This window comes from Acromyrmex echinatior, chromosome 10, assembly GCF_024713525.1.
Source record: "Acromyrmex echinatior isolate Ae372 chromosome 10, ASM2471352v2, whole genome shotgun sequence".
Classification (NCBI taxonomy): domain Eukaryota; kingdom Metazoa; phylum Arthropoda; class Insecta; order Hymenoptera; family Formicidae; genus Acromyrmex; species Acromyrmex echinatior.
This window is the reverse complement of record NC_141861.1, coordinates 12,545,516-12,570,566: the sequence shown is the minus strand read 5'-3', so window position 1 is coordinate 12,570,566 and position 25,051 is coordinate 12,545,516. Positions and strand designations below refer to the sequence as shown.

Below are 25,051 nucleotides of genomic sequence, written 5' to 3'. Positions count from 1 at the left end.
TTAGAAATATTTTATAATGTGTGTACACATCATAATGCACATAAAATATAATTCTAATATTCACTAATAGACTGTGTCTATATTATTATAGTACTTATACATTACTAATATGTCGACTATATATCTAATATAGAAAATTGTATGTACATTATACTGTGATAATTCTAACATTGTTGTAACATATAACAAAACATTATTAGTGAATATAAATTATAATTATATTTTATATGTATTATAATGTACATATACACAATAATGTACAAAATATAATTTTAATATTGCATTAATTCACTAACATGTTTATGTCTTCACTAATATGTCAATAATATTTTTTGTGTTATTGTGTATATACACATATATTATAATACATATAAAATGTAATTATAATTCGTATTCATGAATGTCTTTTTATATACAACGTTAGAATTACATTTTATATATCATTATACACATTATAATATAAAATTTTAATATTGCAAAAATGGACATAGAGAATATCTGCATGAATATCTATATATATAATGATATTCATTTATGATAATATATTATCGTAACCTAAAATGGCATTGGATGTAAGAAAAAAGTGCTATTACGGTTTCGTATCGATGTATCTATTAATTAAAAATCTGTATTTTATATATATTACAGACTTTTAGTACTGGTGATATATATTAGAACACGGCCTACATTGCATGTGTATATAATACAACTAAATATGTATATAATGCAACTAAATTTCTAAGGTCCGATTCTACAAATATAAGATTAACTTCAATTATGTTTATTTTTTTTTCAATTCTAAAATTGGAAAATTTTCCAAAATAAATCTTACATTGTGGGACCGATCCTAATACACGTCCCTATTAAGATGGTAATGTAGGAAACGGAATAAAAATATCGATAATTAATCAATCGAATTTCCTGCATGATCATATTAACTTCAGAGGGCGTAAGCAGCTTATACATTGGAAATGAAAACCTGTAATATCGACCTTGATCAAGTTCGGCCTTCGCTCCAGCATCCCCTTAATATTGTCCAGAGCTGAATGATACCATTGATTGTTATCTGCCAGCCATCAAAGCATTTCACTTTTACATATTTTGATTTACGACTTTAATAGACTTTATGAAATATAACATTTCTTCTAAAAATTGCATTTGTTTCCGGTAAAAGCTTTTCCATATTCTTTACAATTATTTAGACTTGATGAATTTAAAATATCAAATAATTTATCAAAATGATCTATTAAATCTATAAGTTCCAATTGCTTCAGTTGGAAGAAAACCGGAAGACATTTGTGTACACATTCCTGTAGCTACATGATTACTGAATATTTATACAGCATACTTTACTTTCATTTTTGAAAAAATATTTGGCTCAATATGATTCATTGATAATTTAGGAACTGCTTTTATCCATTGCGTGTTGTCTCGTTTATAAAATCGTACAATGTGATCCTAAAAAGAAGCTATTTTACGTATATTATTAATTTTAAAATTGTATTTCATTCAATTATAGCGAATTGCTTTTATTAAGTGTGGAATATCAAAAATGTAAACTACCCTTTTATTGTTAACTTTTATTGTTAAAAAAGTAGAATTTTGTGGCGAGATTCCTAAATTATGAGATAACTGTATAAAGTTACGTATAGAACTCATCTGTAATTAATGCATGCACCATAGCACCACAATTTCGTAACTTAATTATAATGTCATATAAAAGATTTTTTAATATTGTATATTGCTACGGCACGTAGTCTCTACAAAAACAAACGAAGTTTCCATTTACCTGCAATACTACGTGCCATTATAATCAAAGTACTTTTTGCAAGTATAGATAATTTTTTATTATCAGTGTCCTCGAATCTAATAATTTCATCTCTTGATGTATTATAAAACAAGTGCCTTTTTAAACTCATTTCATCTGCAGATAATACGCAATGACGTTCTGTTAATGGTAAAGGATTTAATTTTAATTTCATTGCTTCAAAAATTTTATTATTTATACCCGGTATACAATATTCCATCCTTTTGTAAATAAATTTAAAGAACATACAGAAGGCAATGCAATAGAGTTTTGCAATTCTCGATAAGTTCGTGGACTTAAAAAATACAAACATAAAGTAAATTTTTTAAATTCGGGATCAAATCATCTGCCACGTCTACTTTTAAAGTGTGCGTCAACTTGTACCATTAGTATTCTACTAAAATTTTTGGGCAATAATTTACGGCCGAATTCTTTGAAACGATTATATTTGTTATCTTTTTTAATTTTTATCTTCTTAGTTTTTTATTTTTCCAAATGAAGTCGTTGAACGTAGCGTTTTATTTTGTGCCTATAATCTCTTGATTTTCAAATGCATTTTTTTCTTTCTTGCGCTATCATCCGATGATTTAATATTGTTGACTCCCGGACTTTTGTAATATGATACGAATTCATTAAGTTTATGATGAAAAAAATTATTTTTGAATATGATAAGCCATCTAATAAATTCTACTAACAAGAAACATAAACAATTCAAATAATATTAAATAAAAAATAAAGTTAAAAAAGAGAAATATATATTAATTTTTAAATTACACATTCTAGTAATAATTAAATGTTGTAAGAAAATTTTATTATTAAAAATGAGAAAATAAAAATATATGCTTTACTATAATTTACTGAATAAAAACTTACGGTTTAACTTTTTCAGTTTCTATGTCATGGATGACAGTGATTGGAAAAATTATTTCTGAAAATAATTCTTTCGGCATTGCTGAAAATAAAAAAAATTTTTTTATTAAAAAATATTTTCCATTAAAAATTAAAAAAATATTTTTCATTAATATAAATTACTTAGTCTTTCCTTACATTTGAATCCACTTGGAACCACTTGAACATTAGTTGCGAAATACATATACATCTCTGTACATGTATTTTTGCAATAAAAAAATATATATCAATTGTATAGAATATCATTATATGAAAAAATATAAAATATTTCAGTTTAAATATATATATACCGATCCATTTTTCCTGCGAATGCATCTTCTTTTCTTTTTTCATTCATTATTACATTTCTGAAAAAAGATTTTAATTATTTTCTGTATTTATAAATTGTTTTAATAATAAATATAATTAACAACTATTATCAGATACTATATATTATTTGAGTGATTATACATATACCATTACTGGGTGCGTCCAAAATCCGGGTGCGGACAAATCAAACAATTTCTTTTTTTTTAAACAAAATGTTTTTAATGAAAAATTAAATATTACAAAAAATTCTTTTACATAGCATTTGGGAGATCCCTGTAGAGCACAATTATTCGATATATCCCTCATTAGCTTGAATGACGACCTCTATTCTCGGTCTGAAGCGTGCGCACGCACGCTGTATGTAGCTCTGTCCATGTCGACGAATGCTGCCTCAATAGCGATCCTTAATGACGTTCACATTGGGATGCCGAGACTTGTTCGTGACCTTTTCAACTACGCTCCATACGTAATAGTAGTCCAAGAGATTTAAATCTGGGCTGTTGGGAGGCTAGAATTCCTTGGATCAAAACATATCGACGTTATCTGAGAGCCAATTTTGAATCAAATGACTCGTATGAGCCGGTGCACCGTTCTGCTGAAAAACATATGGCCTTCCGGACGCCACAGTTTCCATCCATGGCTTCACTATATCCATTAGAACGCGAAAATACACTTCTTTTGTGATAGTTTCTTCTTTTTTAAAAAAAGTAACATGACATCATCCTCACTGGACATAACACCTAGCACGTGAACATTAGCCGGAAATTTCGTTCTGGCAACATCAGAGACATCCTCGAGGTTGTAGGTGAACTATCGGTCATTCCTCTGGTTAATTTTAGCATCAACAGTAAAAATTTTTTCATCAGAAAAGAACTTGATTCGTCTTGATGCTTCGTTTTTCAAAGAACACAATAACAAATTGCAGCGAGCAACTCGGCTTGTCCTGGCAGACTCAGAGAGCATCTGTCGTATCTTTAATGTGTACTATTTGTATCGAAGGTCCTCTTCGGCAATTCGACGCTTGCTTACACCAACAATCGATGCTAATTTTCGCAACGATTGTTCTGGGGGTCATCCGAAATCAGCGCTTGAGCCCTTTCAACGGGTTCTCGCGGTGCGTTCTTTCGAGTGACTCTTCCTCGCTGGCATACTGGAACCTTCGTTGTTCTAAAGCCGTATATTTTGCCACAACGTCATAAACAGTTGATTTTGGATATCCAAAGAACCGAATTGTTTCCGTTGTTGAACGCCCAGCGCAAAGATTTTCGATGATCGCGACTCTTTGATTATACTCCACACTTGTTTCAACATCGTGACCATTTTGAGAATATTAGTATTTATTAGAAGCATCAGGCTTTCTCGGATGCCAACAACAACCTCTGGCGGAGACACAATATAACAGAAAATTTAAATTGAAATTTATCCGGATTTTGGTGAAACACCCTGTATAAAAGCAATTATATTGTTGCAAAACTATTATATACTATTTTATATGTATTATTTTATATGTACAGTAAGCAACTAAAAGATTTTCACTTTTTTCAATGGATTTCGAAGTGGAACTTATTCACTGAGCGATTGATTCTTACTTATAGATCCATAAATAAAAACCAATCGTTTGGTAAGCAGGCTGCATTCCGAAATTTATCAAAAAGTGTTGCAATCTTTTAGTTGCTGACTGTACAGTTTAATTGTTGACTGTATTACTCAATGTAATGAAACCTAATTCCATTAAACTAAATTATTAAAAAAATGATTAATTATTGAAAATAAAAACTTACTCTTGTTTAAAATGTAGTCTAAATAAAGTAAGTACAGCATCTGGCTGAAGACGAGTTCTAATTTTGTTAATATTGTACCATTTTTTTTGTAAATGTAAATGGCACAAATGGCAATTTTGATAAGCATGTTCTTTTGAGTTTTAGCTCCAACCTTTTACTGCAATCCTCTGTATACTGCAACCGCACTCACGAGCGTGGCGCAACTTCGTCGCACTCACAGCTAAGGTTCTCGTAGGCGATAGGATGATGGGTGGCGTTAAACGAAACGTGACCGAAATGCGTCTTCCCGCTCTTAAAAGCGGCATATAATCACCAATAATTGGGCGCCAGGCACGAGCGAGCGTGCCACTCTTTCTAGAAATTACGCGATTTTTTTTATTCCATCTTTAATGAGCTGCGAATGTCGACGGGCTCTCAATCGGTAGCTCAGTCTCGGAAATGGCAGAGGGGGCGGTTCACGGTCGAGGATAGTAGATCGTTTGGAGGAGCGAATAGGGGCAAGAATAAAGTACACACGAATTAACAATAACAAAAGTAACAAATATATTAAGTGAGTCTTCAACTCTCATTCACATCTGGCGAGACATACAATCGAGACGATAAACTCTACTTGAGCGCAATAACTGATTTACATAGTCCCCGCGATTTTACGCTAGGCATATCAACTTTGTTAAATTCTCGCGACACGACACAGCTCACGCCACACGGAAATACTCTTGCGAATTATACGAACCATACTTCATCGCCTCGCAAATGGTAAGGAATTCGGCAGCTTGTAGCGTGGACACGGCGTGACCTCGTGCGCGTTTGCGGAACCTCGCGCCGCTCAGATGCAGAGAAGGCTCGAATACATGCAAATTCGACACTACGCAGTCTCGATACGATGGAATACGCACAATTATCAATTGCTATTATAAATTGACTTTAATGGCTATGACACAGAGGACCGAATAAACATGCAAATCTTACATTACAGACGCTCGAGACGACACGATACGCGACAATACTACGTCATGGAACTTCGACGCAACATCCGCGATAAAAAGAAACCGACAACGAGTGACGAGGCTGTAGCCTTGGCGGACGCCTTAGAGTTATCTCGACGATAAGGGCCGTTCCGGGAGGTGACACGTGTACGCGAATCCCGCGAAATTCTGATGCACGGTAATGTCACGTGCACTCACTATGATACGCCCGATAGAAATCCGACAAGTTGCCTCCCGGACGCTGAAACCGGCGACTTTACAGGGGTGACGCTTGTCTCACCGTGACTCCCTCGCAGGTGCTCGTCCTAATTGACCTTGGAAGGCTCTCAATCCGCTGACGTCCTGCGTCCTCTCGCGCGCTCTCTCCAAGCGGGCCACAGCTCAAGTGTCGGGCGCTAATCCTCCCGGGCGCACGTAGGGCTCGTTATCCCCGCGAGGGGGCCTTATCGCGCCTGATTGGCGCGTAGCCCCGCGGCTCCGCTAATCGCGGAAACGGCGTCATGCCCGTTTCATGTCCTGGCGCGCGAAATTTGAGAGATCGCGGGAGTCTTTTTCAGGCCGCCTCGAGGCGCCTATCCGAGATTCTCGCCGTCTTTGGGATGTAGAGTGGCCTTCCCCGTCATGCCGTACCGGCTCTCGATCCGCTTTGCGCCTGGAAGAGGGTGCGATAAAAAAAATGCTTTGCGATAATCAAAAGGGCGTAACAATGCAGGAAGGATATCATCTGCGTGCGACCCGGGGTCAGGTGTCGTGCGCCCCCGGCGGGTCTGTCATCAGCGGTCGTCTCTTGACTCCCAATTCTGGTCGTTCTTCCTCCTCTTCTCTTCGGTGAGGTGGCGTCACTCCACCAAGGTCACGGGAATTGCTGGCCTCTGTAACCCTCGGTACGGGAACACACAGAAACGGGAAAACGAAAACGACAGCGCGGAACGCGTAAGGTATGCAAACGATGACGCGGGAAAAGCGCAGGTGCGTCCGCCCCCTAAATGTGAGAGGACCCAGGACGCTATACTGCACTGTTCGGTCAGGCCATGCGACCCTTGTGACGGACGGAAAACATCACGTCACAATACACACACGCACACACACGCGCGCGCGTAGTTTACTAAAGGGTTGGATATATTGTGCATATATATATATATATATATACGACTGCACATAGTAAAATCAATAAAAATATAATTTACATATCATAAAGTAATAATTATAAAATATTATCTGTCATGTTCTTTTGGAAATCTAAAAAAATATCGTTGTTCTACATTACAATTCTGAACGCACAATGGTACTGTACAGTTTGGCTGTTTCCTTTCATTCATTCTTCTTGTTTAATTTTCTCTTGCGGTTAAAACTCTCCTATATAGCAATATCTGAAACAAAACTAAGATCAAAAGTGCTTCCAAAAGAATAAAAAATTTATACAATAGTTGTATAGATTAATTCTCCTAAGGAGATTCTCATTCTTCGTTTCACTTAATTTTTTCACTTTTATTACTTTTGTACTATTTTCACTTTTTTATTTTTTATCACTTGTACTATTTTCATTTTTTTCTCTTTTGCACTATTTTTACTTTTTAGTCACAAATTATGTATTCGGAGTTTTCTCAAACTGACACAGCTTAATCAAATGACAATAACACTAATTCCTTCCAAATTTTATCTTTCCAAAGAGAATATCATAGAGATATTTAAACCGCAAAAGGAACATTTAAATGGAAAAGAACCTGAAAGAGAACAGAAAAAGAAAGAAGTGAGATAAAAGTTTAGATGGCGTTACTAGGCAACTTATTTATTTCGCGCATGCGCACTCCATTTTGGACAACATAAAATCAGAAGGATTGCGCTACTGTATACAAGTATACCGTGATATTGCTTTCATTTCAACAAACATCCGGCTTGTACGCAGCGAATCTTTGTGCGCATCCCGAGATCGTGCTTTATCTTCTGCAACCTATTAATTTTTTTCAGAGCTACTCTTTAAATCAATTGTTTTCACAACTACTCTTACAAACAATTCTTTTTAAAATTACTTTTTACAACAGTTGTTTTCATAAGTACCCATACTATTAGTTTTTATTAGTTAAATATTTTTTTTGTAAGACAATTATACTTTTTTAATAATAAAAATTCATTTTTCTATTAAATCTTGTAATAAACTCATAATTATCGAAAGGATCTCGATTTGTGAGAAGCGAGAGGACTCATAATAATCAAAAGCATCCCGATTTGTGAGAAACAATTAGGTCAATATTATTCTTATAATATTATCCTTTTTACTTAAAAATATAGAAAGTGCATATAATGACGTAGGAATGCACAGTACTCGTTGAAAATAAGAAATTATAGTATTAGCCTGTTTCGAAAAATGACGTCTCGTAAAGATCAAACGGTTCATTACAGGAGATCATGCCTATGGAGACTTTTTATCAGAACGACAAAATCTACAATCAAATTTTCAAGCAATTCAACTGAAATTCAATTTCCACAAGGTTATATATAAAATATATGTATATAAGATTTAATTTTTATAATAAATAATGTTAAAAATATTTATTGTTACATATATGTATATGTATACACATCAAACTTCTTATTTAATTTAGTTTCAAAAACATGAAATATAAAGTAATAAAAATGCTCTATGTCACTAAAATATTTATTTCTAAATGTTAAAACTTAATATTTTAAAAATATTAGTATAAAAACATTTTTATTACTTTAACTTAATTATTTACATTTATGTTACGTCCTACTGACACCACGATTCTTTTCTTCGGCTCCACGTCGCGACTATGGTTGGCGTCTCGAGCGGATCCTTCTGATAACAGTCTGACAGAATTGAAAAGAGGGACCGGACAGGCTCCGCGAAAACTAGTAAATGCCAATCAACCCGGAACGAATAACAACCTTAATGCAGGCCCGAAAAGAGACAAGATTGCAAAAGACATTATAAATGCATCGAAGTCGCAATAGTAAAAATCTAGACTTTGTCATCCGAGACTGACTAACAATTTCATCTTAGAAAAACAGGCGCCACGTCGCACTTAAAAAATCATAAAACGCAAAGGATAACTTCCCACAGGAGCGTTATCTAAGATCAGACTCGCAACTGACAATGATAGCCCTGCACGCAAACCTAGTTGTGCACGGTAACCATTGTTTACCTAGCCGTATTTTCCGCGAGAATAACAGAATTCGTCATTCGTCTCGGAGCAATCTTGGCTCTTTAAGGAAAACCGTAAATCACTTCTTTTCTTCTCGAAACTACTCTAACGGTGTACTCTAGATTAACAACGATAGGACGCTATAAAAATCGTAAATCTCACGTAAAATTGCAACTAACTTTTGTATCCTAGACAAAGGGCATAATGCCCTTTTTTTGGGATATAAATAGAAGTCCCGCGGAAGCGCAGAGCGTCAGTACGAAATTTTTAATCACCCGGTCCACGTCAGTGAAGTTCGCGCTCAGTTACAAGTTAACTCATTGTCTCGGGCAGTCCGGAAATTACTGGAACCCGCGCTGGAATCACGCTAGTTCGCGATCCGATTCGAGTGCGAACTTGTGAGCAAATCGCAACTAGAATTACCAGCCATACGCCACGGCGACTGCCCTTCGGACGCTCTTCGTTGACGACGGATCTCCTTGGCCACTCGCCTAGAACATACGATATCTTGGGCCAGCTAATAATAAGTCGCAACCATTTCCAGTCCACCCCCGCGTTTCCCTGCATGGAAAAACACATTCATTGTGCATGAATACATTTACACGCGTTTCCAACGAACACACGTCAAATTTAACCCTTCGGTTCGTAGTGCGTACCATCAGGAAATGCGGACAAATCCCTTATGTCCGGAGGAGTAGACGGAACCATTTTCCCAGGGAATTTTCCAGGGCCATCTACAATCGCGCCACCACAATCGACTGGCGAACAATTCGTCGAGATCTTCTATTCAACACAACCGTTGGATCTCACCTCTCCTCCTGCTATCCAGGAAATTCTCGGTTATTCCCCTCCTCCTTTCGAGGAACGATTCCCTCCCTCTCCTTCTCACGAAGAAGGATTCCCACTCCCTCCTCCTTTGGATCAACTCCCGTTCCTCCCATTTCAACTGAATCCCGAGTCGATCGACTGGGATCGGATGTTCCGGTTCTTTCCATTCTCCTCCTACGAAGGTTATCAGATTAATCACTGTATACATCTCCAGAAATCCCATCTTACACCGTCCTTTACAAGCACCTCATCCCGATATGCTCCTGCAACACTTTCCTCGCATTCCATACCCGCTAACCCTTTCTCCTTTTCACACACACATACACACACACATATACACACACATACATCCATAAACTATAATATAATATATATTTTTTATGTAAGAGAAGTTTATAATATATAAAAATATCCTTTGTTTTATTATTATTTTTCATTTTATTAATAAATGTAAAATTTCATTTTATTAATTAATGTATTAATAAAACTTAAGGTATTCCCCTGTCTTTTATTAACATCATCTTTCGCATTCACTTCCCTCGAATACCTGAGATCGCACGAGGTCCAGTCTCGGGTCAAAAGGATTAAATTCCTTGACCCAAAAAAGTAGGACTGACGTTCGCACTGTCTAGCGGAACAAGTGTCATAGCGTCCCTTCGAACATTGACCCATATTCCGGGACTGAAAAGGTGCGTACGACTCGTTCGCCTCCGTGCGTATACCTGTGAGATTGAGTCTAACCGTCCTTTCATACCCTCTCCAATCTCCCTCATTGTCTCCTTGATTAAATTTTCAAGGGTTTGGAAGTAACGTACATATATGTCTTCTTCCTCCTCCTCCTCCTCCTCTTCCTCTTCCTCCTCCTCTTTCTCTTCCTCCTCCTCTTTCTCTTCCTCTTCTTCTTCTTCTTCTTCTTACTTTAAGCTTTTGGCCTGTGTTACACCTATACCGATACCGATCATCTTTAATGGAATCGCCAGGTTTCAGCAGCTCATAATAACAACACCCTTTTGGTCCCACCAGATACAGAGCATGATCTTTGAACCATGAATGTTCGGCTTTGGTGTTGATGTTGAGGTCGATGGCAACGATTGACCGGGCTTAGCGTAGTATTTTTTCTTCTTGGGGTTGTCGTAGAATATCCACTTCTCATCTCCAGTCACAATCCGATGCAAAAAACCTTTTCTTTGTTGTCTTTGAATCAGCTGTTCGCAAGTGAAAAATCGCCTTTCAACGTCTCTCGGTTTCAGTTCATAAGGCACCCAATTTCCTTGTTTTTCAATTATTCCCATGGCTCTCAATTGTGCAGAAACGGCTTGTTGAGTTACTCCCAATGATTCTGCAAGCTTCTCTTGCGTTTGACTCTGATCTTCTTCGAGTAATGCCTCTAATTCTTTGTCTTCGAATTTTTTTGGCTGTCCAGAGCGAGGCTTATCTTCAAGGCTGAAATCTCCATTCTTGAAACGTCGAAACCATTCCCTACATGATTTATCAGTTGGAGCAGTGTCACCATAAACTTCAACAAGCATTCGGTGGGCTTCAACTACACTTTTCTTCCAATTAAAGCAAAAAATTAGAACCTCCCGCAAATGCTGCTTCGTTAACACAAAATTCGACATTTCAAACACAGTAAAAATCAAGGTTTTTGTATGAAACTCAAAGCGATATAAACTGAATATTATTAGCAGATGTCTAACCTTTCTGAAAACGCCAAAATCAGTTGTCATGTATGAACCATTCACAACAGCCGGAGCCAGCTTTTAGAAAATTAACCGAACTAATTTGTACTCCCAATAATATATTTTTTAATATATAATATTTAATACGGAAAGAATATATATTGTCATTATATGTATTTGATATGTAATGTAAATTGTATATCTATTATAGCACGGAAATTCTTCGATATTAAATACGTATCTGATACATGATTTATACGTATTGCTAATAATATATAGCTATAACATTGCAAATTTTATATCTGATATGTAAGTAAATTACGTATCTATAGATGAACATTTACCGGTATTAAATATGTATCTGGTATGTAATTCATACATATTATATCTGCTTATATAGCAACATTTCAAATTTCATATATCTACTATGTATTTGAAATCTAAAATGGTGTATTGCAATTAAGATGCTTGTACGGAATATAAGAGATTCTGGTTCGACTTCGAAGTAATATTTTTTGCAATAAATTTATTTACAATTTTTCAGCATATTATCATCTTTCTAATAAAATGCCTGATTGAGCATCAAATTATTAAATATTACTTGTCAAATTTAATTTAAATATATTGACGTTACTACAGTAGTTTAATTGTATTTATATTTCATAAAACCAATTCGATACGCAGTTCGAATGACTACAAATATGATATATATGCATGTATATACGTGTCTTTCTCATTTTAATCGCTCCGGGCGAAAACTAGAGAGGTACAAGAAGAAATAACATTCGTTAAGATCAAGGTCACTAGAGATTGTTTCTTTTATTTTCATTTTTACATAAAAATAAATTTTCAGTGCAAAAATGAAAATAAGAGGAATCTCCAATGTGACCTTGATCTTAACAAATGTTATTCAAGACATGATCCTGAACAACATTCAAGATAGTATTTTAGCCATCGGTCAGACACCTTGTGTAATGCTAATGCCGGCGATACTGTAACTTTCAAGCCTTACAACCCGAAAAGTATTTGATGAAAAAATATTTTATTATATTAGGTGTTGGAATTAATTCGTAGCGTTTTACAAGTGATGGGAAGTATTTTCATTAATGTATTTTTTAATGCTCATGTGAAATAAATAACATTCTTTCATTAAAAAACGCTACGAATTAATTCCAACACCTAATAGTATTTTAGAAAGCTTTCGAGATTTGCTACAAGAATATGCAATAAAAAATGGAGGGGAGTTCCATTTAAAAAATTCATGTTGATCTTGTTCTGACTTTGATAATGCTCCTTATCCAAAATTCGTTATTTCTATCTTTTTTTTCCCAAGAAACCTATAACTTTTATGTAAAACTTTTTCTTGTATCTCTTTTAGTTTCTGAGATATTTGCAATTAAAATGAAACACACAGTATATAATATATGTAGTATTCAGATTAAATTATACTTAAACATTAAAGATCTAGCTTATTATGGCTACTACATTTATTTCTTATTGGTGAATTTTCGATTCGGAAATGTACGGTTCAGTAAGATTCTTATTGTTTAATTCTCAATAAAAGTGAGAGTTGAAACAGCTGTAATATTTTAATTTCTAGACAGCTAAATTCGTTATATGTGACGGAAATTTACAATGCATCTTTCAAACTCTGTCGTCCTATATGTTGACAACTATAACACTGGTGAAGTTGTATACGTGTTATTTTAACCGATGTAAAGTACGTAAAATTATTGGATGCATTCAAGGAACTCAACAATTAAATGAGCACTCGCTGTTATTAGTGTATTCTTTTATCTTATTCTTAGGTCACCCAATCAGAAATTTACGTCTAGAAAAATACATCAATAGCAATGAGCACTTACTCAACTGTTGGGTCTGCTGAACGCAGCCATTTATTTCTTATAGCATTCATACAATATATCATATTAAACAGAACACCATATTTTAAATCATAATGTTGCACATACAGGGTGATTAGAAATTAGTGATAAGTCTTTCGCACAGGGGCAGAATAGATTAAACTGAGAAGAAAAGTCCTCTATCATTATTCTATTGTCGCAATAGTTAATGAGTTATTAACTTATGAAAATAGCTAAATTCACCCAGACCACCGCCAAATGCAAGCGTATGACAGGACTGCCCAGCGCGGTGAGGCGCGCGTTTACCGTCGCTAGACATTACCTAGCAACGGTGAACGCGCGTCTCACCGCGCTGGGCAGTCCTATCCTGTTAACTATTGCGACAATTGTAAAATAATAGAGGATTTCTTTTTACCAAACACTATATTTATATATATATATATATATATATATATATACATCTTGTATATGTATTTGTGTTCTATCGTTAGAGCAAATATTAGATCAGGACTCGGTAAGATTTGCACTTCTCGACCGATTTTCGACTCTGCTCCGCTTCCCACTATTCTCCTCATCACTCACCTCGCGCGCAGTCTAAATGCCGCTCGGCCCTCAGGAGCGTATAAAATATAGACATGAGGTGCACTCGCTCCTTATAAACCTTATAAACTTCATTTTATCTTTTTTTTTCCGCTCATTATATATTATAATTAAGACAAAATGAAGCAACGTGTAAGCGCTCAAAGCGAATACATCCAATGAATTTTCAATAGTTTTCCACGTCACCCTTGAAGTACTATTGTTGACGCGTTTTTTTTAAATGGTAACCCCAGTAGGTCTAGTCCACTGATAAAAATGATGAATTGTATAATCATGTAATTAAATACAAACAAAGAGAAATGAAATATACTTATACTGATTTTCGAAATCTTTTATTGGCGAGATCAGATTCGTTGATTTGCATATCACATGTAGTGGATCGTATAAGACGAGGCAAAGAATCATCGCTCAAGGAAGAACGTCTCTAATTTTTTATAAGCTTCATTTTTGAAAAGGATGTCTTACATAAATATGTAGATCCGAACATGGAATGAATTCGAAGTCCGAAATCACGAAGCTTGGGGTATGATGATTCTATCAACATTTTGTAAAAATCGGCACCAGTTTCTTTAACCGTTTTAAGTGAAATATCGTTCTGCAAATCACATAATTCATCTTGCAAGTCAATGTGCTGTCCTTCAATTGGCGTTGCAAGGGGATTTTCGAAAAGAATTAATTCAGTTTCTCGAAGCAAGTAAACCGTGTATCGAATTCATCTATAAGAGAATCTAGAAAATGAATATATTCTTTGAAATTACAGTTATTGTCATGTTCTTCGAGAAGAATTCGGCAAGAAGGAAAAAAATGAAAAATATTATCATTTAAGTGAAGTTTTAATAACTACAATTTTTTTGGAAAAGAATCAACGTGACTAACTAATTGAGAAATATTTTGGTCTATCTTTTGCAACTTTAAATTAAGTTGATTACTTATATCAGTAATAAAAGCGAATTCAATAAGAAAAGTGACATCTTCCAAAAGAGATATATACGTGAAATTTTGAATTATTTCTTTCAGAAAAAGGAGAACGTCTTTTCTTATTGCAAAAAAAAAACTTCTAAACATTTTGCAGCACTAAGCCAACGAACTGAACAATGAAGTGGGACATCTGTGTAAACAGCTTTATGTTCAGCAAGAAATATTTAAAATAAATAATTCTAATGAACGTGGTTTATAAATCAAACATATAAAAAAAAAGAAGCATGAAACCACAGCACTGGATGTTGTTTGTGAAATTTAATTATTCATTACATTAATAAAAAAATCTTTAGACATTTCGGCCACAATCTGTAAAATCATTTTGTCTATAAAATAGATAATGATTCAATCCTCATAAAATTGACTAGAAGTTATTAATAATAGTTTAATTTTTAAATTAGAATTTGGAAATTCTTGTTCTACATAACTTGCAACATGATAATTGGCGCTATTTGTTGCACGATGCACCTTAACAAGATGAAAGAACACGTTTATACATATTTATACGACAGCTGAATTCAATTTGAGTAAAAATATTAAGTTAACTCATGTCGAACATCAGTACTATCTGAGTACAAAGAAAAATATTTACACGATTTTAGAAGATTTTGTAATTTATTTCTTATGGAATCATTGATATCAGCAATTCTTTTCTTGATGTTACAGTTTTTGCTAAAGGAAATGTTCATTGTTTCCTCCACAGTTAAGGAATTGCTAAAAAAGCTTTTACTACTTCAATAATACAATTTTTGATAAAAAACGTCTTCGGTGAATGGCTTCGAATTTTGTGCTATAAACAAAGAAACAGCATAAGAGGCTTGCAGGGATTTTCCAGAAGAAGAAAGAAAAAAAGATGTCTTTTGATGTTTTGGCCACAATCTTCAGTAAAATTACAAATATTAGTAAAACGTAGAATTTACATATATCTGACATTGAATTCAGCTGTCGTATAATATACTAGATGGGGTGAAAAGTAACCTCCTTGACCGCCAGAATGCGCCACTACTGCAAAAAAGTTTATGGTGCCTTGTAGTCCGTTCATATTTAGGCAGACATGCCAAGTGGCAGTGCGATACTGCCCTTAGTTTTGTTTTGAGAGCTGATTGTTGTTGACGTGTTTGCGAAAACGATTTTCGTTCTCTCATAAAACATTATTTTTTGAGAGGCAAAACGGCGAAGGAAACAAAAGAAAAGTTGGATAAATATTATGTGGCTAATACTCCGTCAGATTACACCGTCAAATATTGGTTTCGAGAGTTTCGTGGTAGCCGCAACTCTACTACCGATGAAGTCCGCAGCGGCAGGCCCTCCGATGCGGTTACCGAGGAAAATGTCAAAAAAATACATGAAATGGTGTTGGCTGACCGGAAAGTGAAGGTGCGCGAGCTAGCAGATGCTACAAAGATTAGTACTGAGCGAACACGCCATATTTTGGGCGAGATTCTGCATAAGAAAAAAATTTTTTTCATTCCCAAGGAGGTTACTTTTCACCCCACCTAGTAAGTATCTATAAACGTGTTCTTTCATCTTGTTAAGGTGCATTGTACAACAATATAGTGCCAATTATTATGTTGCAAATTATGTAGAACAAGAATTTCCAAATTCTAATTTAAAAATTAAGCTATCATTAATAACTTCTAGTCAATTTTATGAGGATTGAATCATTACCTGTTTTACAGACAAAATGATTTTACAGATTGTGGCCGAAACGTCTAAAAATTTTTTTATTAATGTAATAAATAATTAAATTTCACAAACAACATCCAGTGCTGTGGTTTTATGCTTTTTTTTATATGTTTGATTTATAAACCACGTTCCTTAGAATTATTTATTTTAAATTATTTCTTGCTGTACATAAAGCTGTTTACACAGATGTCCCATTTCATTGTTCAGTTCGTTGGCTTAGTGCTGCGAAATGTTTAGAAGTTTTTTTCTTGCAATAAGAAAAGACGTTCTCCTTTTCCTGAAAGAAATGACTCAAAATTTTACATATATATCTCTTTTGGAAGATGTCACTTTTCTTACTGAACTCTCTTTTATTACTGATATAAGTAATCAACTTAATTTAGAGTTGCAAAAGATGGATCAAAATATTTCTCAATTAGTTAGTCACGTTGATTCTTTCCGAAAAAAATTGCAGTTATTAAAATTTAAATGATAATATTTTTCATTTTTTTCCTTCTTGCCGAATTCTTCTCGAAGAACATGACAATAACTGTAATTTCAAAGAATATATTCATTTTCTAGATTCTCTTATAGACGAATTCGATACACGGTTTACTTGTTTCGAGAAACTCAGAACTGAATTAATTCTTTTCGAAAATCTCCTTGCAAGGCCAATTGAAAGACAACATATTGACTTGCAAGATGAATTATGTGATTTGCAGAACGATATTTCACTTAAAACGATTAAAGAAATTGGTGCCGATTTTTACAAAATGTTGAATAGAATTATCATACCCCAAGCTTCGTGATTTCGGACTTCGAATTCATTCCATGTTTGAATCTACATATTTATGTGAGACATCCTTTTCAAAAATGAAACTTATAAAAAATGAGAGACGTTTTTCCTTGAGCGATGATTCTTTGCCTCGTCTTATACGACTCTCTATGTGTGATATACAAATCGATGATACCGATCTCGCCAATAAAATATTCCGAAAATCAGAATAAGTATTTTTCATTTCACTTCGTTTGTGTTTAATTACGTATCGTACAATTCATCATTTTTATCAGTGGACTAGGTCTACTGGGGATACTACTAAAAAAAAACCGCGTCAACAATAGTATCTTAAGGATGACATGAAAAACTATTGAAAATTCATTGGATGTATTTGTTTTGAGCGCTTACACGTTGCTTCATTTTGTCTTAATTATATAATGAGCGAAAAAAAAAGATAGAATAAAGTTTATAGCGTGAGCGCCCAAATTGAGTGCACCTCATGTCTATATGTTATACGCTCCTAAGCGCCGAGCGGCATTTGGACTGTGCGCGAGGTGAGTGATGAGGGAAAGAGCGGGAGGCGGAGCCGAGTCGAAAATCAGCTGAGAAATGCAAATCTTGCCGAGCCCTGTATTAAATTATGAAGTAAAGGGTATTATTAACCGATGGCCGTAGATAAAAGTCCTCATTGATCAGTTATTCGTTGATTGGAACGAATTAGAAACACCAGAAGAATATGAAATTATGGAGAGATATGCCAAGAACAGCAGGCGATATTCTTTGGGATACTCACGTAAGAATTAATTATGCCACTTTCATTTTCATACTCATTTCTTTAATACATTTGTTTACAATTTAGCTAACGCTTCATCTATGTGTAGTGTATTATTATTTTGGCATGTATACATTTATATCCCTATCTCTCGTACCGCAAGTGTTGGATGTCGTTTTACCTCTCAATGAATCTCGCCCTATATTGCCGATATATCCAGGATATTACTTCGTTGATGAAAGAAAATATTTCTTCTATATTTTTTCACATGCTGTTATGGCTTGGGAAATTGCTGTGACTGTGATACTCTCCCACGATTGTATGCTCTTAACTTACATTGAACACATCTGCAGTATTTTCACTTTAGTAGGGTAAAAACAACATATATAGATCTATTTAGCAAAATTGACACCATACGCATATATCATTGCAATTATATTTGCAGATTTCGGTTTGAACGATTAATATATAACAATACTATGAAAATGTTACATTCTCGCACAAGTGACATGTACTGTAAACAAATTACATTCTCCGTGTATACGCACCGAAAGGCTTTAAAGTGAATAATCTGTCAATATAAATAAAAAGAGAAATTTCGATTTTTATTATTATCATATTCCTCACTTTTTGTCATAGGTTTGCCCAATTGATCGGAGAGACGTTTTCATTAACTCTTACTATACAACTAGTGCTAAATACAATAATGATCAGCATTACATTGTTACAAGTACGTGTTTATTCATTTCAAGATTCTATCCAATGTGTTTTCCATTTATTAGGTGTTGGAATTAATTCGTAGCGTTTTTTAATGAAAGAATGTTATTTATTTCACATGAGCATTAAAAAATACATTAATGAAAGTACTTCCCATCTCTTGTAAAACGCTACGAATTAATTCCAACACCTAATAGAATCTGCAGATATAATTATGTATTTTCTTTTAAATTGTAAAAGAGGGCGATGAATTAAAAAATATATTTTTCGTATTGTAGGTCACGCAACAGCAAGCCGGTATTTTAGAATTAATAAGGTATATGATGTATGTCATTGGTCAATTAATTCATCTGTTCTGCCTCAGTTTCGAGGGGCAAAAGCTGATAGATCACAGTCTTCAAACCCGTGATAAAATGTAAGACAAATAATTATGTAATAATTTTATTGGAATTTAATTCATTGAAACATTGCAGTTATAACAGTTTTTGGTATGAAACACCTCTCAAATCACAAAAGATGTTTCTGTTCATCATGCGAAAGAGTTTTCAACCTATTTTCTTAAGCGCTAGCAAAATATACATTTTCTCAATGGAAAACTTCACTATGGTAAAGATTACAATATACATTGTAATTATCGTAAAATAGCAATTTATTTAATAATTTAATTTATGTTTTAAGATTGTCCAAACTTCAATATCATATTTTACTGTACTTTCGTCCTTGGAATAATTAAGCAATAGTCCATGCCCAAATATTGTATTATTTCTGCATCTAATTTATCCGTAAAACCATAATCGATCTTATGTAACATCAAAGCAAGTTTGTTACTCATTTGCGTGTGAGTATTATTTACAGTAATATTGTAACTTATTATAGTGTGAATTTTTGTTATTCTCTTTGTGTATTTATAGTATTAGTACTTGAGAAATCAAACAAAACTTGCATCATATTATAAAAAAATATTCACATCTCCAAAATGTTTTATGTAAATGAAAGAAGAGTATGAATGTTAGTAAAATATAATTGTAAGATTTAATAATTTAGGAAAAACTATCTATTGTTTTCATAACAGAATATATAAGGATCGCTTACCAATAACATTTCGCAATATAAAATATAAATCACACTCATTGATCCTAAAGCGTCTGAATTGTGACGATTGCGTTGTCACAATTCCACATTGAAATACGAATTCGGCCGAGTATTAAAAATTTCGATAGAACTATAAATAGCCGCTCAAACAAAGGAATCAGCTGTTAAAACACAGACACGTAACACATACATACATAGATACGCAACATACAATACATCGCGACAATGAGATGCGATTGAGCAGAGGCCTTTTAAAACACCTAAATACTTTTTACGGAATGGTTGGATATAACAGGATAATAGAAGTCAAGCACAGTAATGCTTGTGCAGGCCAATATGATTAACAAAACAATTTTAATAATAATTAATCCGCTTACATATTTCGGCTCACTTTTGAGCCATCCTCAGAGACAATATGATGTTGTAATTACAAAAAACTTTTTTACAAACTAATTCATTTCAGTAAGCCACCTCCTACTAACGGAAACTATAATATAAAAACTAACTTTAATAACAATCTAAAATGTATTAAAATTATTAAAAGATAAATTTGTTGGGGGAGGGGAGCAAAAACTATTTATTGTAAAATAATAAAAGGCTCACTAAAACAAAAATTCACCATATCGCAAACACTTAAATTCTCTCGGTGTAGAATTACGGAACATAAAACGCGTAGACTTTTCGAGCATGAGGAAATTGGTGACAGGAAACAATCACAATTTTTGCGGCACCTTCATGGATTTGCCGGAAATGTAATTGATGATGCGGACCGTTTGGCTAAGTCGATTGCCGCATTAGGTGACGCGCACCACGGACACGATCGAACAGTTGGCAGATCACCGATGCAATTGTGGATGCAACTCGGGCGCCGACCTTTTATGTCGCGGAAGCCGCGCGAGTTCCTACGCAACAGATCTCACAATTTACGAATGACGATGCCTCCGCTAAAGCAAAATTAGAGTTCCGCTTGGCGCAGTTAATGAATGTGCAACAGGGAATGACAGAACAATTGCTATTCAGAAATCAATTAAAGCGATCGACGAGCAAAGATAACAGCGGCGGTTGATGTCAAGAACGTTCGCGTGCGAAATCACGGTCGCAGAGCCATGGTCATGCAACCAACGGATTTTACTGATATCATTGATGGTTCGGACCGGACGCACATAGATACGAAACACCCTCCTCGGCGACGCAAGGAAACGCGGCGACTGGTCGTTGATAGCGACAGGCCATTTGGGTCTGAAAAGACATCGTTTTTTTGTCATGGATGCGGAGACAAAAATGAATTTTTTAATTGACACCGGCGCGGATTCGTGCGTGTATCCATGGAAAATGATCCGGGGATCACAATAGAAATCAGTCTACGAGCTGTCGGCAGCCACTGGTAATTTAGGGTGCGTCACTAAAATTCGAACAAATTGAACAATTTTTTTTACAAACAATTTCTTAAACAAAATGTTTTTAATGAAAAATTAAATATTACAAAAAATCCTTTTACATGGAACTTAGGGGATCCCTTTAGAGTACAATTATTCAATATATCCCCCATTATCTTGAATGACGGCCACTATTCTCGGTCTGAAGCGTTTGCACGCATGTTGTAATGTAACGCTGTCCATGCCGACGAATGCTGTCTCAATAGTCTTTAAGTAAGTCACATTGGGATGTCAAGACTTGTTTGTGACCCTTTCAACTACGCTCCATACGTAGTAGTCCAAGGGATTTAAATCTGGGCTGTTGGGAGGCCAGAATGGGAGCCGAGACAAATAACTCGGCTTGTCCTGGCAGCCTCAGAGAGCATCTGTCGTATCTTTAATGTGTACGATTTATATCAAAGTCCTTCTCGGCAATTCGACGTATTGTTGGCACGCTTACATCAACAATCGATACTAATTTTCGCAACGATTGCCCTCCGGGTCATCAAATCAGCGTTTGAAGTCTTTCAACGACTGCGGGGATCCTCGCGGTGCGTTCTTTCAAGTGACTTTTCCTCGCTGGCATACTGGAACCTTCGTTGGATTGTTCTAAAGCCGTATATTTTGCCATAATATCATAAATGGTTGATCTCGGATATCCAAAGAACGAATTATTTCCGTTGCTGAGCGCCCAGCGCAAAGACCTTCGATGATCGCTCTTCGATTATACTCCGCATTTGGTTTCAACATCGCGACCATTCTGAGAATATGACTGTTTATTAGAAGCATCAGGCTTTCTCAGACGCCAACAATAACCTCTGACGGAGACATAATATAGCGGAAAATTTAAATTGAAATTTGTCCTGATTTTGGTGATGCACTCTGTATTTAGGATATCAGCCATTTCGTACACTGAACCAACGACTTTAAGAATGCAATGTTGGACGCAGTGAATTTTTTTCCAAATGCAGTCTTTCCAGTAAAAGGTGTATTTCTCGTCTCTTTCGGCTGTTCGTCCAACATAAAAATCTCACGTTAGCACCGCCACACATGCAACCTAACTGTGATCTCTTCTCCGCGAAAATCAAGCAATCGACCATCTTGGTCCACTACGTGAATCATCAGATCCGTAATGCTCCATACAACGATCGAAAGATCTGCGTCAGCCTTTCCGATATCTTATGTCCTGGTGGCACGCGCGGCGAAAATTCGTGTATCGTGTGCACGCACTCACAGTCACGTTGCACTCGATACGATGATGTATACGTAGATCATATTTATCGGCATGTGCGATTCATGCCACTGTCGCGGTTCTAGCATGCGATTCGATAAAAATCCCAGCTGCGAGCCAATGTTGTAAGGTTTTGCAAAATTTATCCGATAGGCGCATTTGATCTCATCATATTGTTGTTGGCGCAAATAATCAGCGAAATCTTCATTCTCTTTGTCCTTCGCATCGTGAGAACGTAAAATTTCACGCTTCAGATACCACTAGATATCATGCAGTTCGTACAATTCTTCAAGAATGACAATTTCCTCGTTGCCATAGTAAAACTTGTTGTTTGTTGAATTTACATTGACTAGAGTATAAGTATGTCAAAGTCCGTCAGACCGAGCTCGTAACCATCGTCATCCAAATCTACCGCTAAAAAGTAGCTTACGATAGAGATAGGCGATCTCATACGATTTGGATGTGAATCGATATTTCACCCCGATTTATCGATATTTTAATCGATCTTTGCTTGGCCGATTAGTCAGGAGATTGATCTTTTAAGCATAAATCTCAATCTTGATCCACAATGGGTGCATTTAATATTATGATCACTCACTGAGCTCTCACTGAGCATTTGTAGTACTGAATGCACTCATTCAAATTTCTATTGTAGAACGCCGAGCCTAATCAAGCCGCGCATGCGCATTAGAGAAATTGCTCATGCAGACATCATGCTGACACTAACGCAGAGCGTTGATTGGTGAAAAACGAAAAATGGAAGTAAATTTTATTCCTATCACTTGTTTTTCACCAAGCCCGGTGTCGAAGTGTCAGTGTCTGCAATGCAGATATTCCTTAAATCAAGGAGGGAAGTTCGAATTTCGTAACGCAAATGTTTTTCGTATACGTTAGTTTGCAAGTAAATTTACGAGGGCAAGTCAATAAGTTCTTAGAAAATCTGTCAGAGGGCACTCGCAATGTCACATTTTTGACAAGTAGCATCTTTCAGCTAATTACTGTCAAATTTTGAGCAGAATTCATTGCGTGGTTTCATTTCTGTAGACGATTAAAGTGAACAACCTTTGTATTTTTTGCAAAATGGAAAAAAACAAGTTTCATGCAGTCAAACATAAAAGGTTTAACACCGAAAGAAATAAAAGTTGGATAACGTTCACATCTGCACCAGCGTTTGTGACTGTATACAATTGGGTGAATGAATTTAAACGTGGTCGTACATCTACATGTGATGCACCTCGTTCGGGACGTTCAATTGAGGCTGCTACCAGAAATCATTGATAAAGTCCACGATATTGTTTTGAATGATCGACGAGTAAGTGCGCGAGGCATAGGCATATTACATAACACAGTGATTTCAATTTTGCACAAACAATTGGGTATGAAAAAGCTATCGGCAAGGTGGGTGCCGCGTTTGATCACTATGGACCATAAGCGCGACCGTGTGACGATTTCAAAATAATGTTTGGAGATATTTCAACGTAATCCAGATGAATTTCTGCGTCGATTCATTACTGTCGATGAAACATGGATATTACTTCACACCCAGACGAAGGAACAGTCAAAACAATGGACTTCATCAAGTGAACCAGCTCCGAAAAAGGCGAAGACCGTGAAGTCGGCCGGAAAGGTGATGACCATTTTTTGGAATGCACGCGGCATATAATTCATATCGATTACCTTCCGTCGAAGTAAACGATCAATGGCGATTACTACGCAACCTTATTGGACTATTTCAATAACATTTTAAAGAAAAAAACGTCTTCCCCATTTGGCGAAGAAGAAAGTGCTCTTCCATCAAGATAATGCACGTGTCTGGCACTGATAGCCAAATTCAACGAATTCCGCTACGAATTGCTTCCCCATCCAGCATATTTGCCAGATTTAGCCCCCTGCGACTATTTCCTGTTTCTAAAGAAACACTGAAGAAATGATTCGGAAAAAAGAGATTCACCATCAGAGAGTAGCTCATCAAACAAAGGCTTATTTTGAAGAGTTGGACAAATTATATTATTCGGACGGCTTGAAAAAGTTAGAGAATCATTGGTACATCGAGCTGAAAGGAGACTATGTTGAGAAATAAAAATGAATCGATAAAAAAAATGTGTTTTACTATGTTTTTTTAAAAACTTATTGACTTGCCCTCGTATATGTCCGTGACGATGCCTCCAAGTGAAATTTGAAAATATTATATAAAAATAGACAAGGCAATAGCACGCTGTAAGACTTGTGGCGTAATAGTGATTCCGGGAATACAATGAACTTATGGAATTACCAAGAAAGGAAACATAACCTTCAGCGAGAAAATCAAAAGCGTAAACTGTATCATTGGCGTCCAGTGCTAAAAGTGATGATGATCCAGAATTCCCAGTTCACTGAGTCCACAGGCGACAGGATAGACATCTAATAATGGCGTTATTATTGACTCATCACATTTGAATTTAATTCGATTTATTTTAAATGTACTTTTTATTGCACAGA

At 35.4% G+C, this 25,051-nt stretch overlaps 1 protein-coding gene and 3 pseudogenes across 3 annotated transcripts in view; 2 read left to right on the top strand and 2 right to left on the bottom strand.

Annotated features, from left to right (window-relative positions):
- Window positions 1–23,667, top strand: part of LOC105143250 (odorant receptor 13a-like) — a 43,990-nt gene extending 20,323 nt beyond the window's left edge. The window contains exons 2-9 of one of the 3 annotated variants that reach the window (XM_087410809.1): window positions 13,064–13,183; window positions 18,022–18,139; window positions 18,339–18,489; window positions 18,564–18,680; window positions 18,758–18,848; window positions 19,114–19,250; window positions 19,309–19,441; window positions 19,514–23,667. In XM_087410809.1, coding sequence (XP_087266935.1) covers window positions 13,064–13,183; window positions 18,022–18,139; window positions 18,339–18,489; window positions 18,564–18,680; window positions 18,758–18,848; window positions 19,114–19,250; window positions 19,309–19,441; window positions 19,514–19,564 — 918 coding nt within the window. In that variant the 3' untranslated portion in view covers window positions 19,565–23,667. Of the gene's footprint in view, window positions 1–13,063; window positions 13,184–18,021; window positions 18,140–18,227; window positions 18,490–18,563; window positions 18,681–18,757; window positions 18,849–19,113; window positions 19,251–19,308; window positions 19,442–19,513 lie in introns of all 3 variants that reach the window. The other 2 variants (XM_087410808.1, XM_087410807.1) reach the window with 2 other exon arrangements.
- On the bottom strand, window positions 776–2,525 carry LOC147908379 (uncharacterized; annotated as a pseudogene).
- LOC147908378 (general transcription factor II-I repeat domain-containing protein 2B-like) lies at window positions 13,818–15,061 on the bottom strand (annotated as a pseudogene).
- On the top strand, window positions 15,865–17,999 carry LOC147908377 (general transcription factor II-I repeat domain-containing protein 2B-like; annotated as a pseudogene).
- Window positions 23,668–25,051: the final 1,384 nt, after the last annotated feature.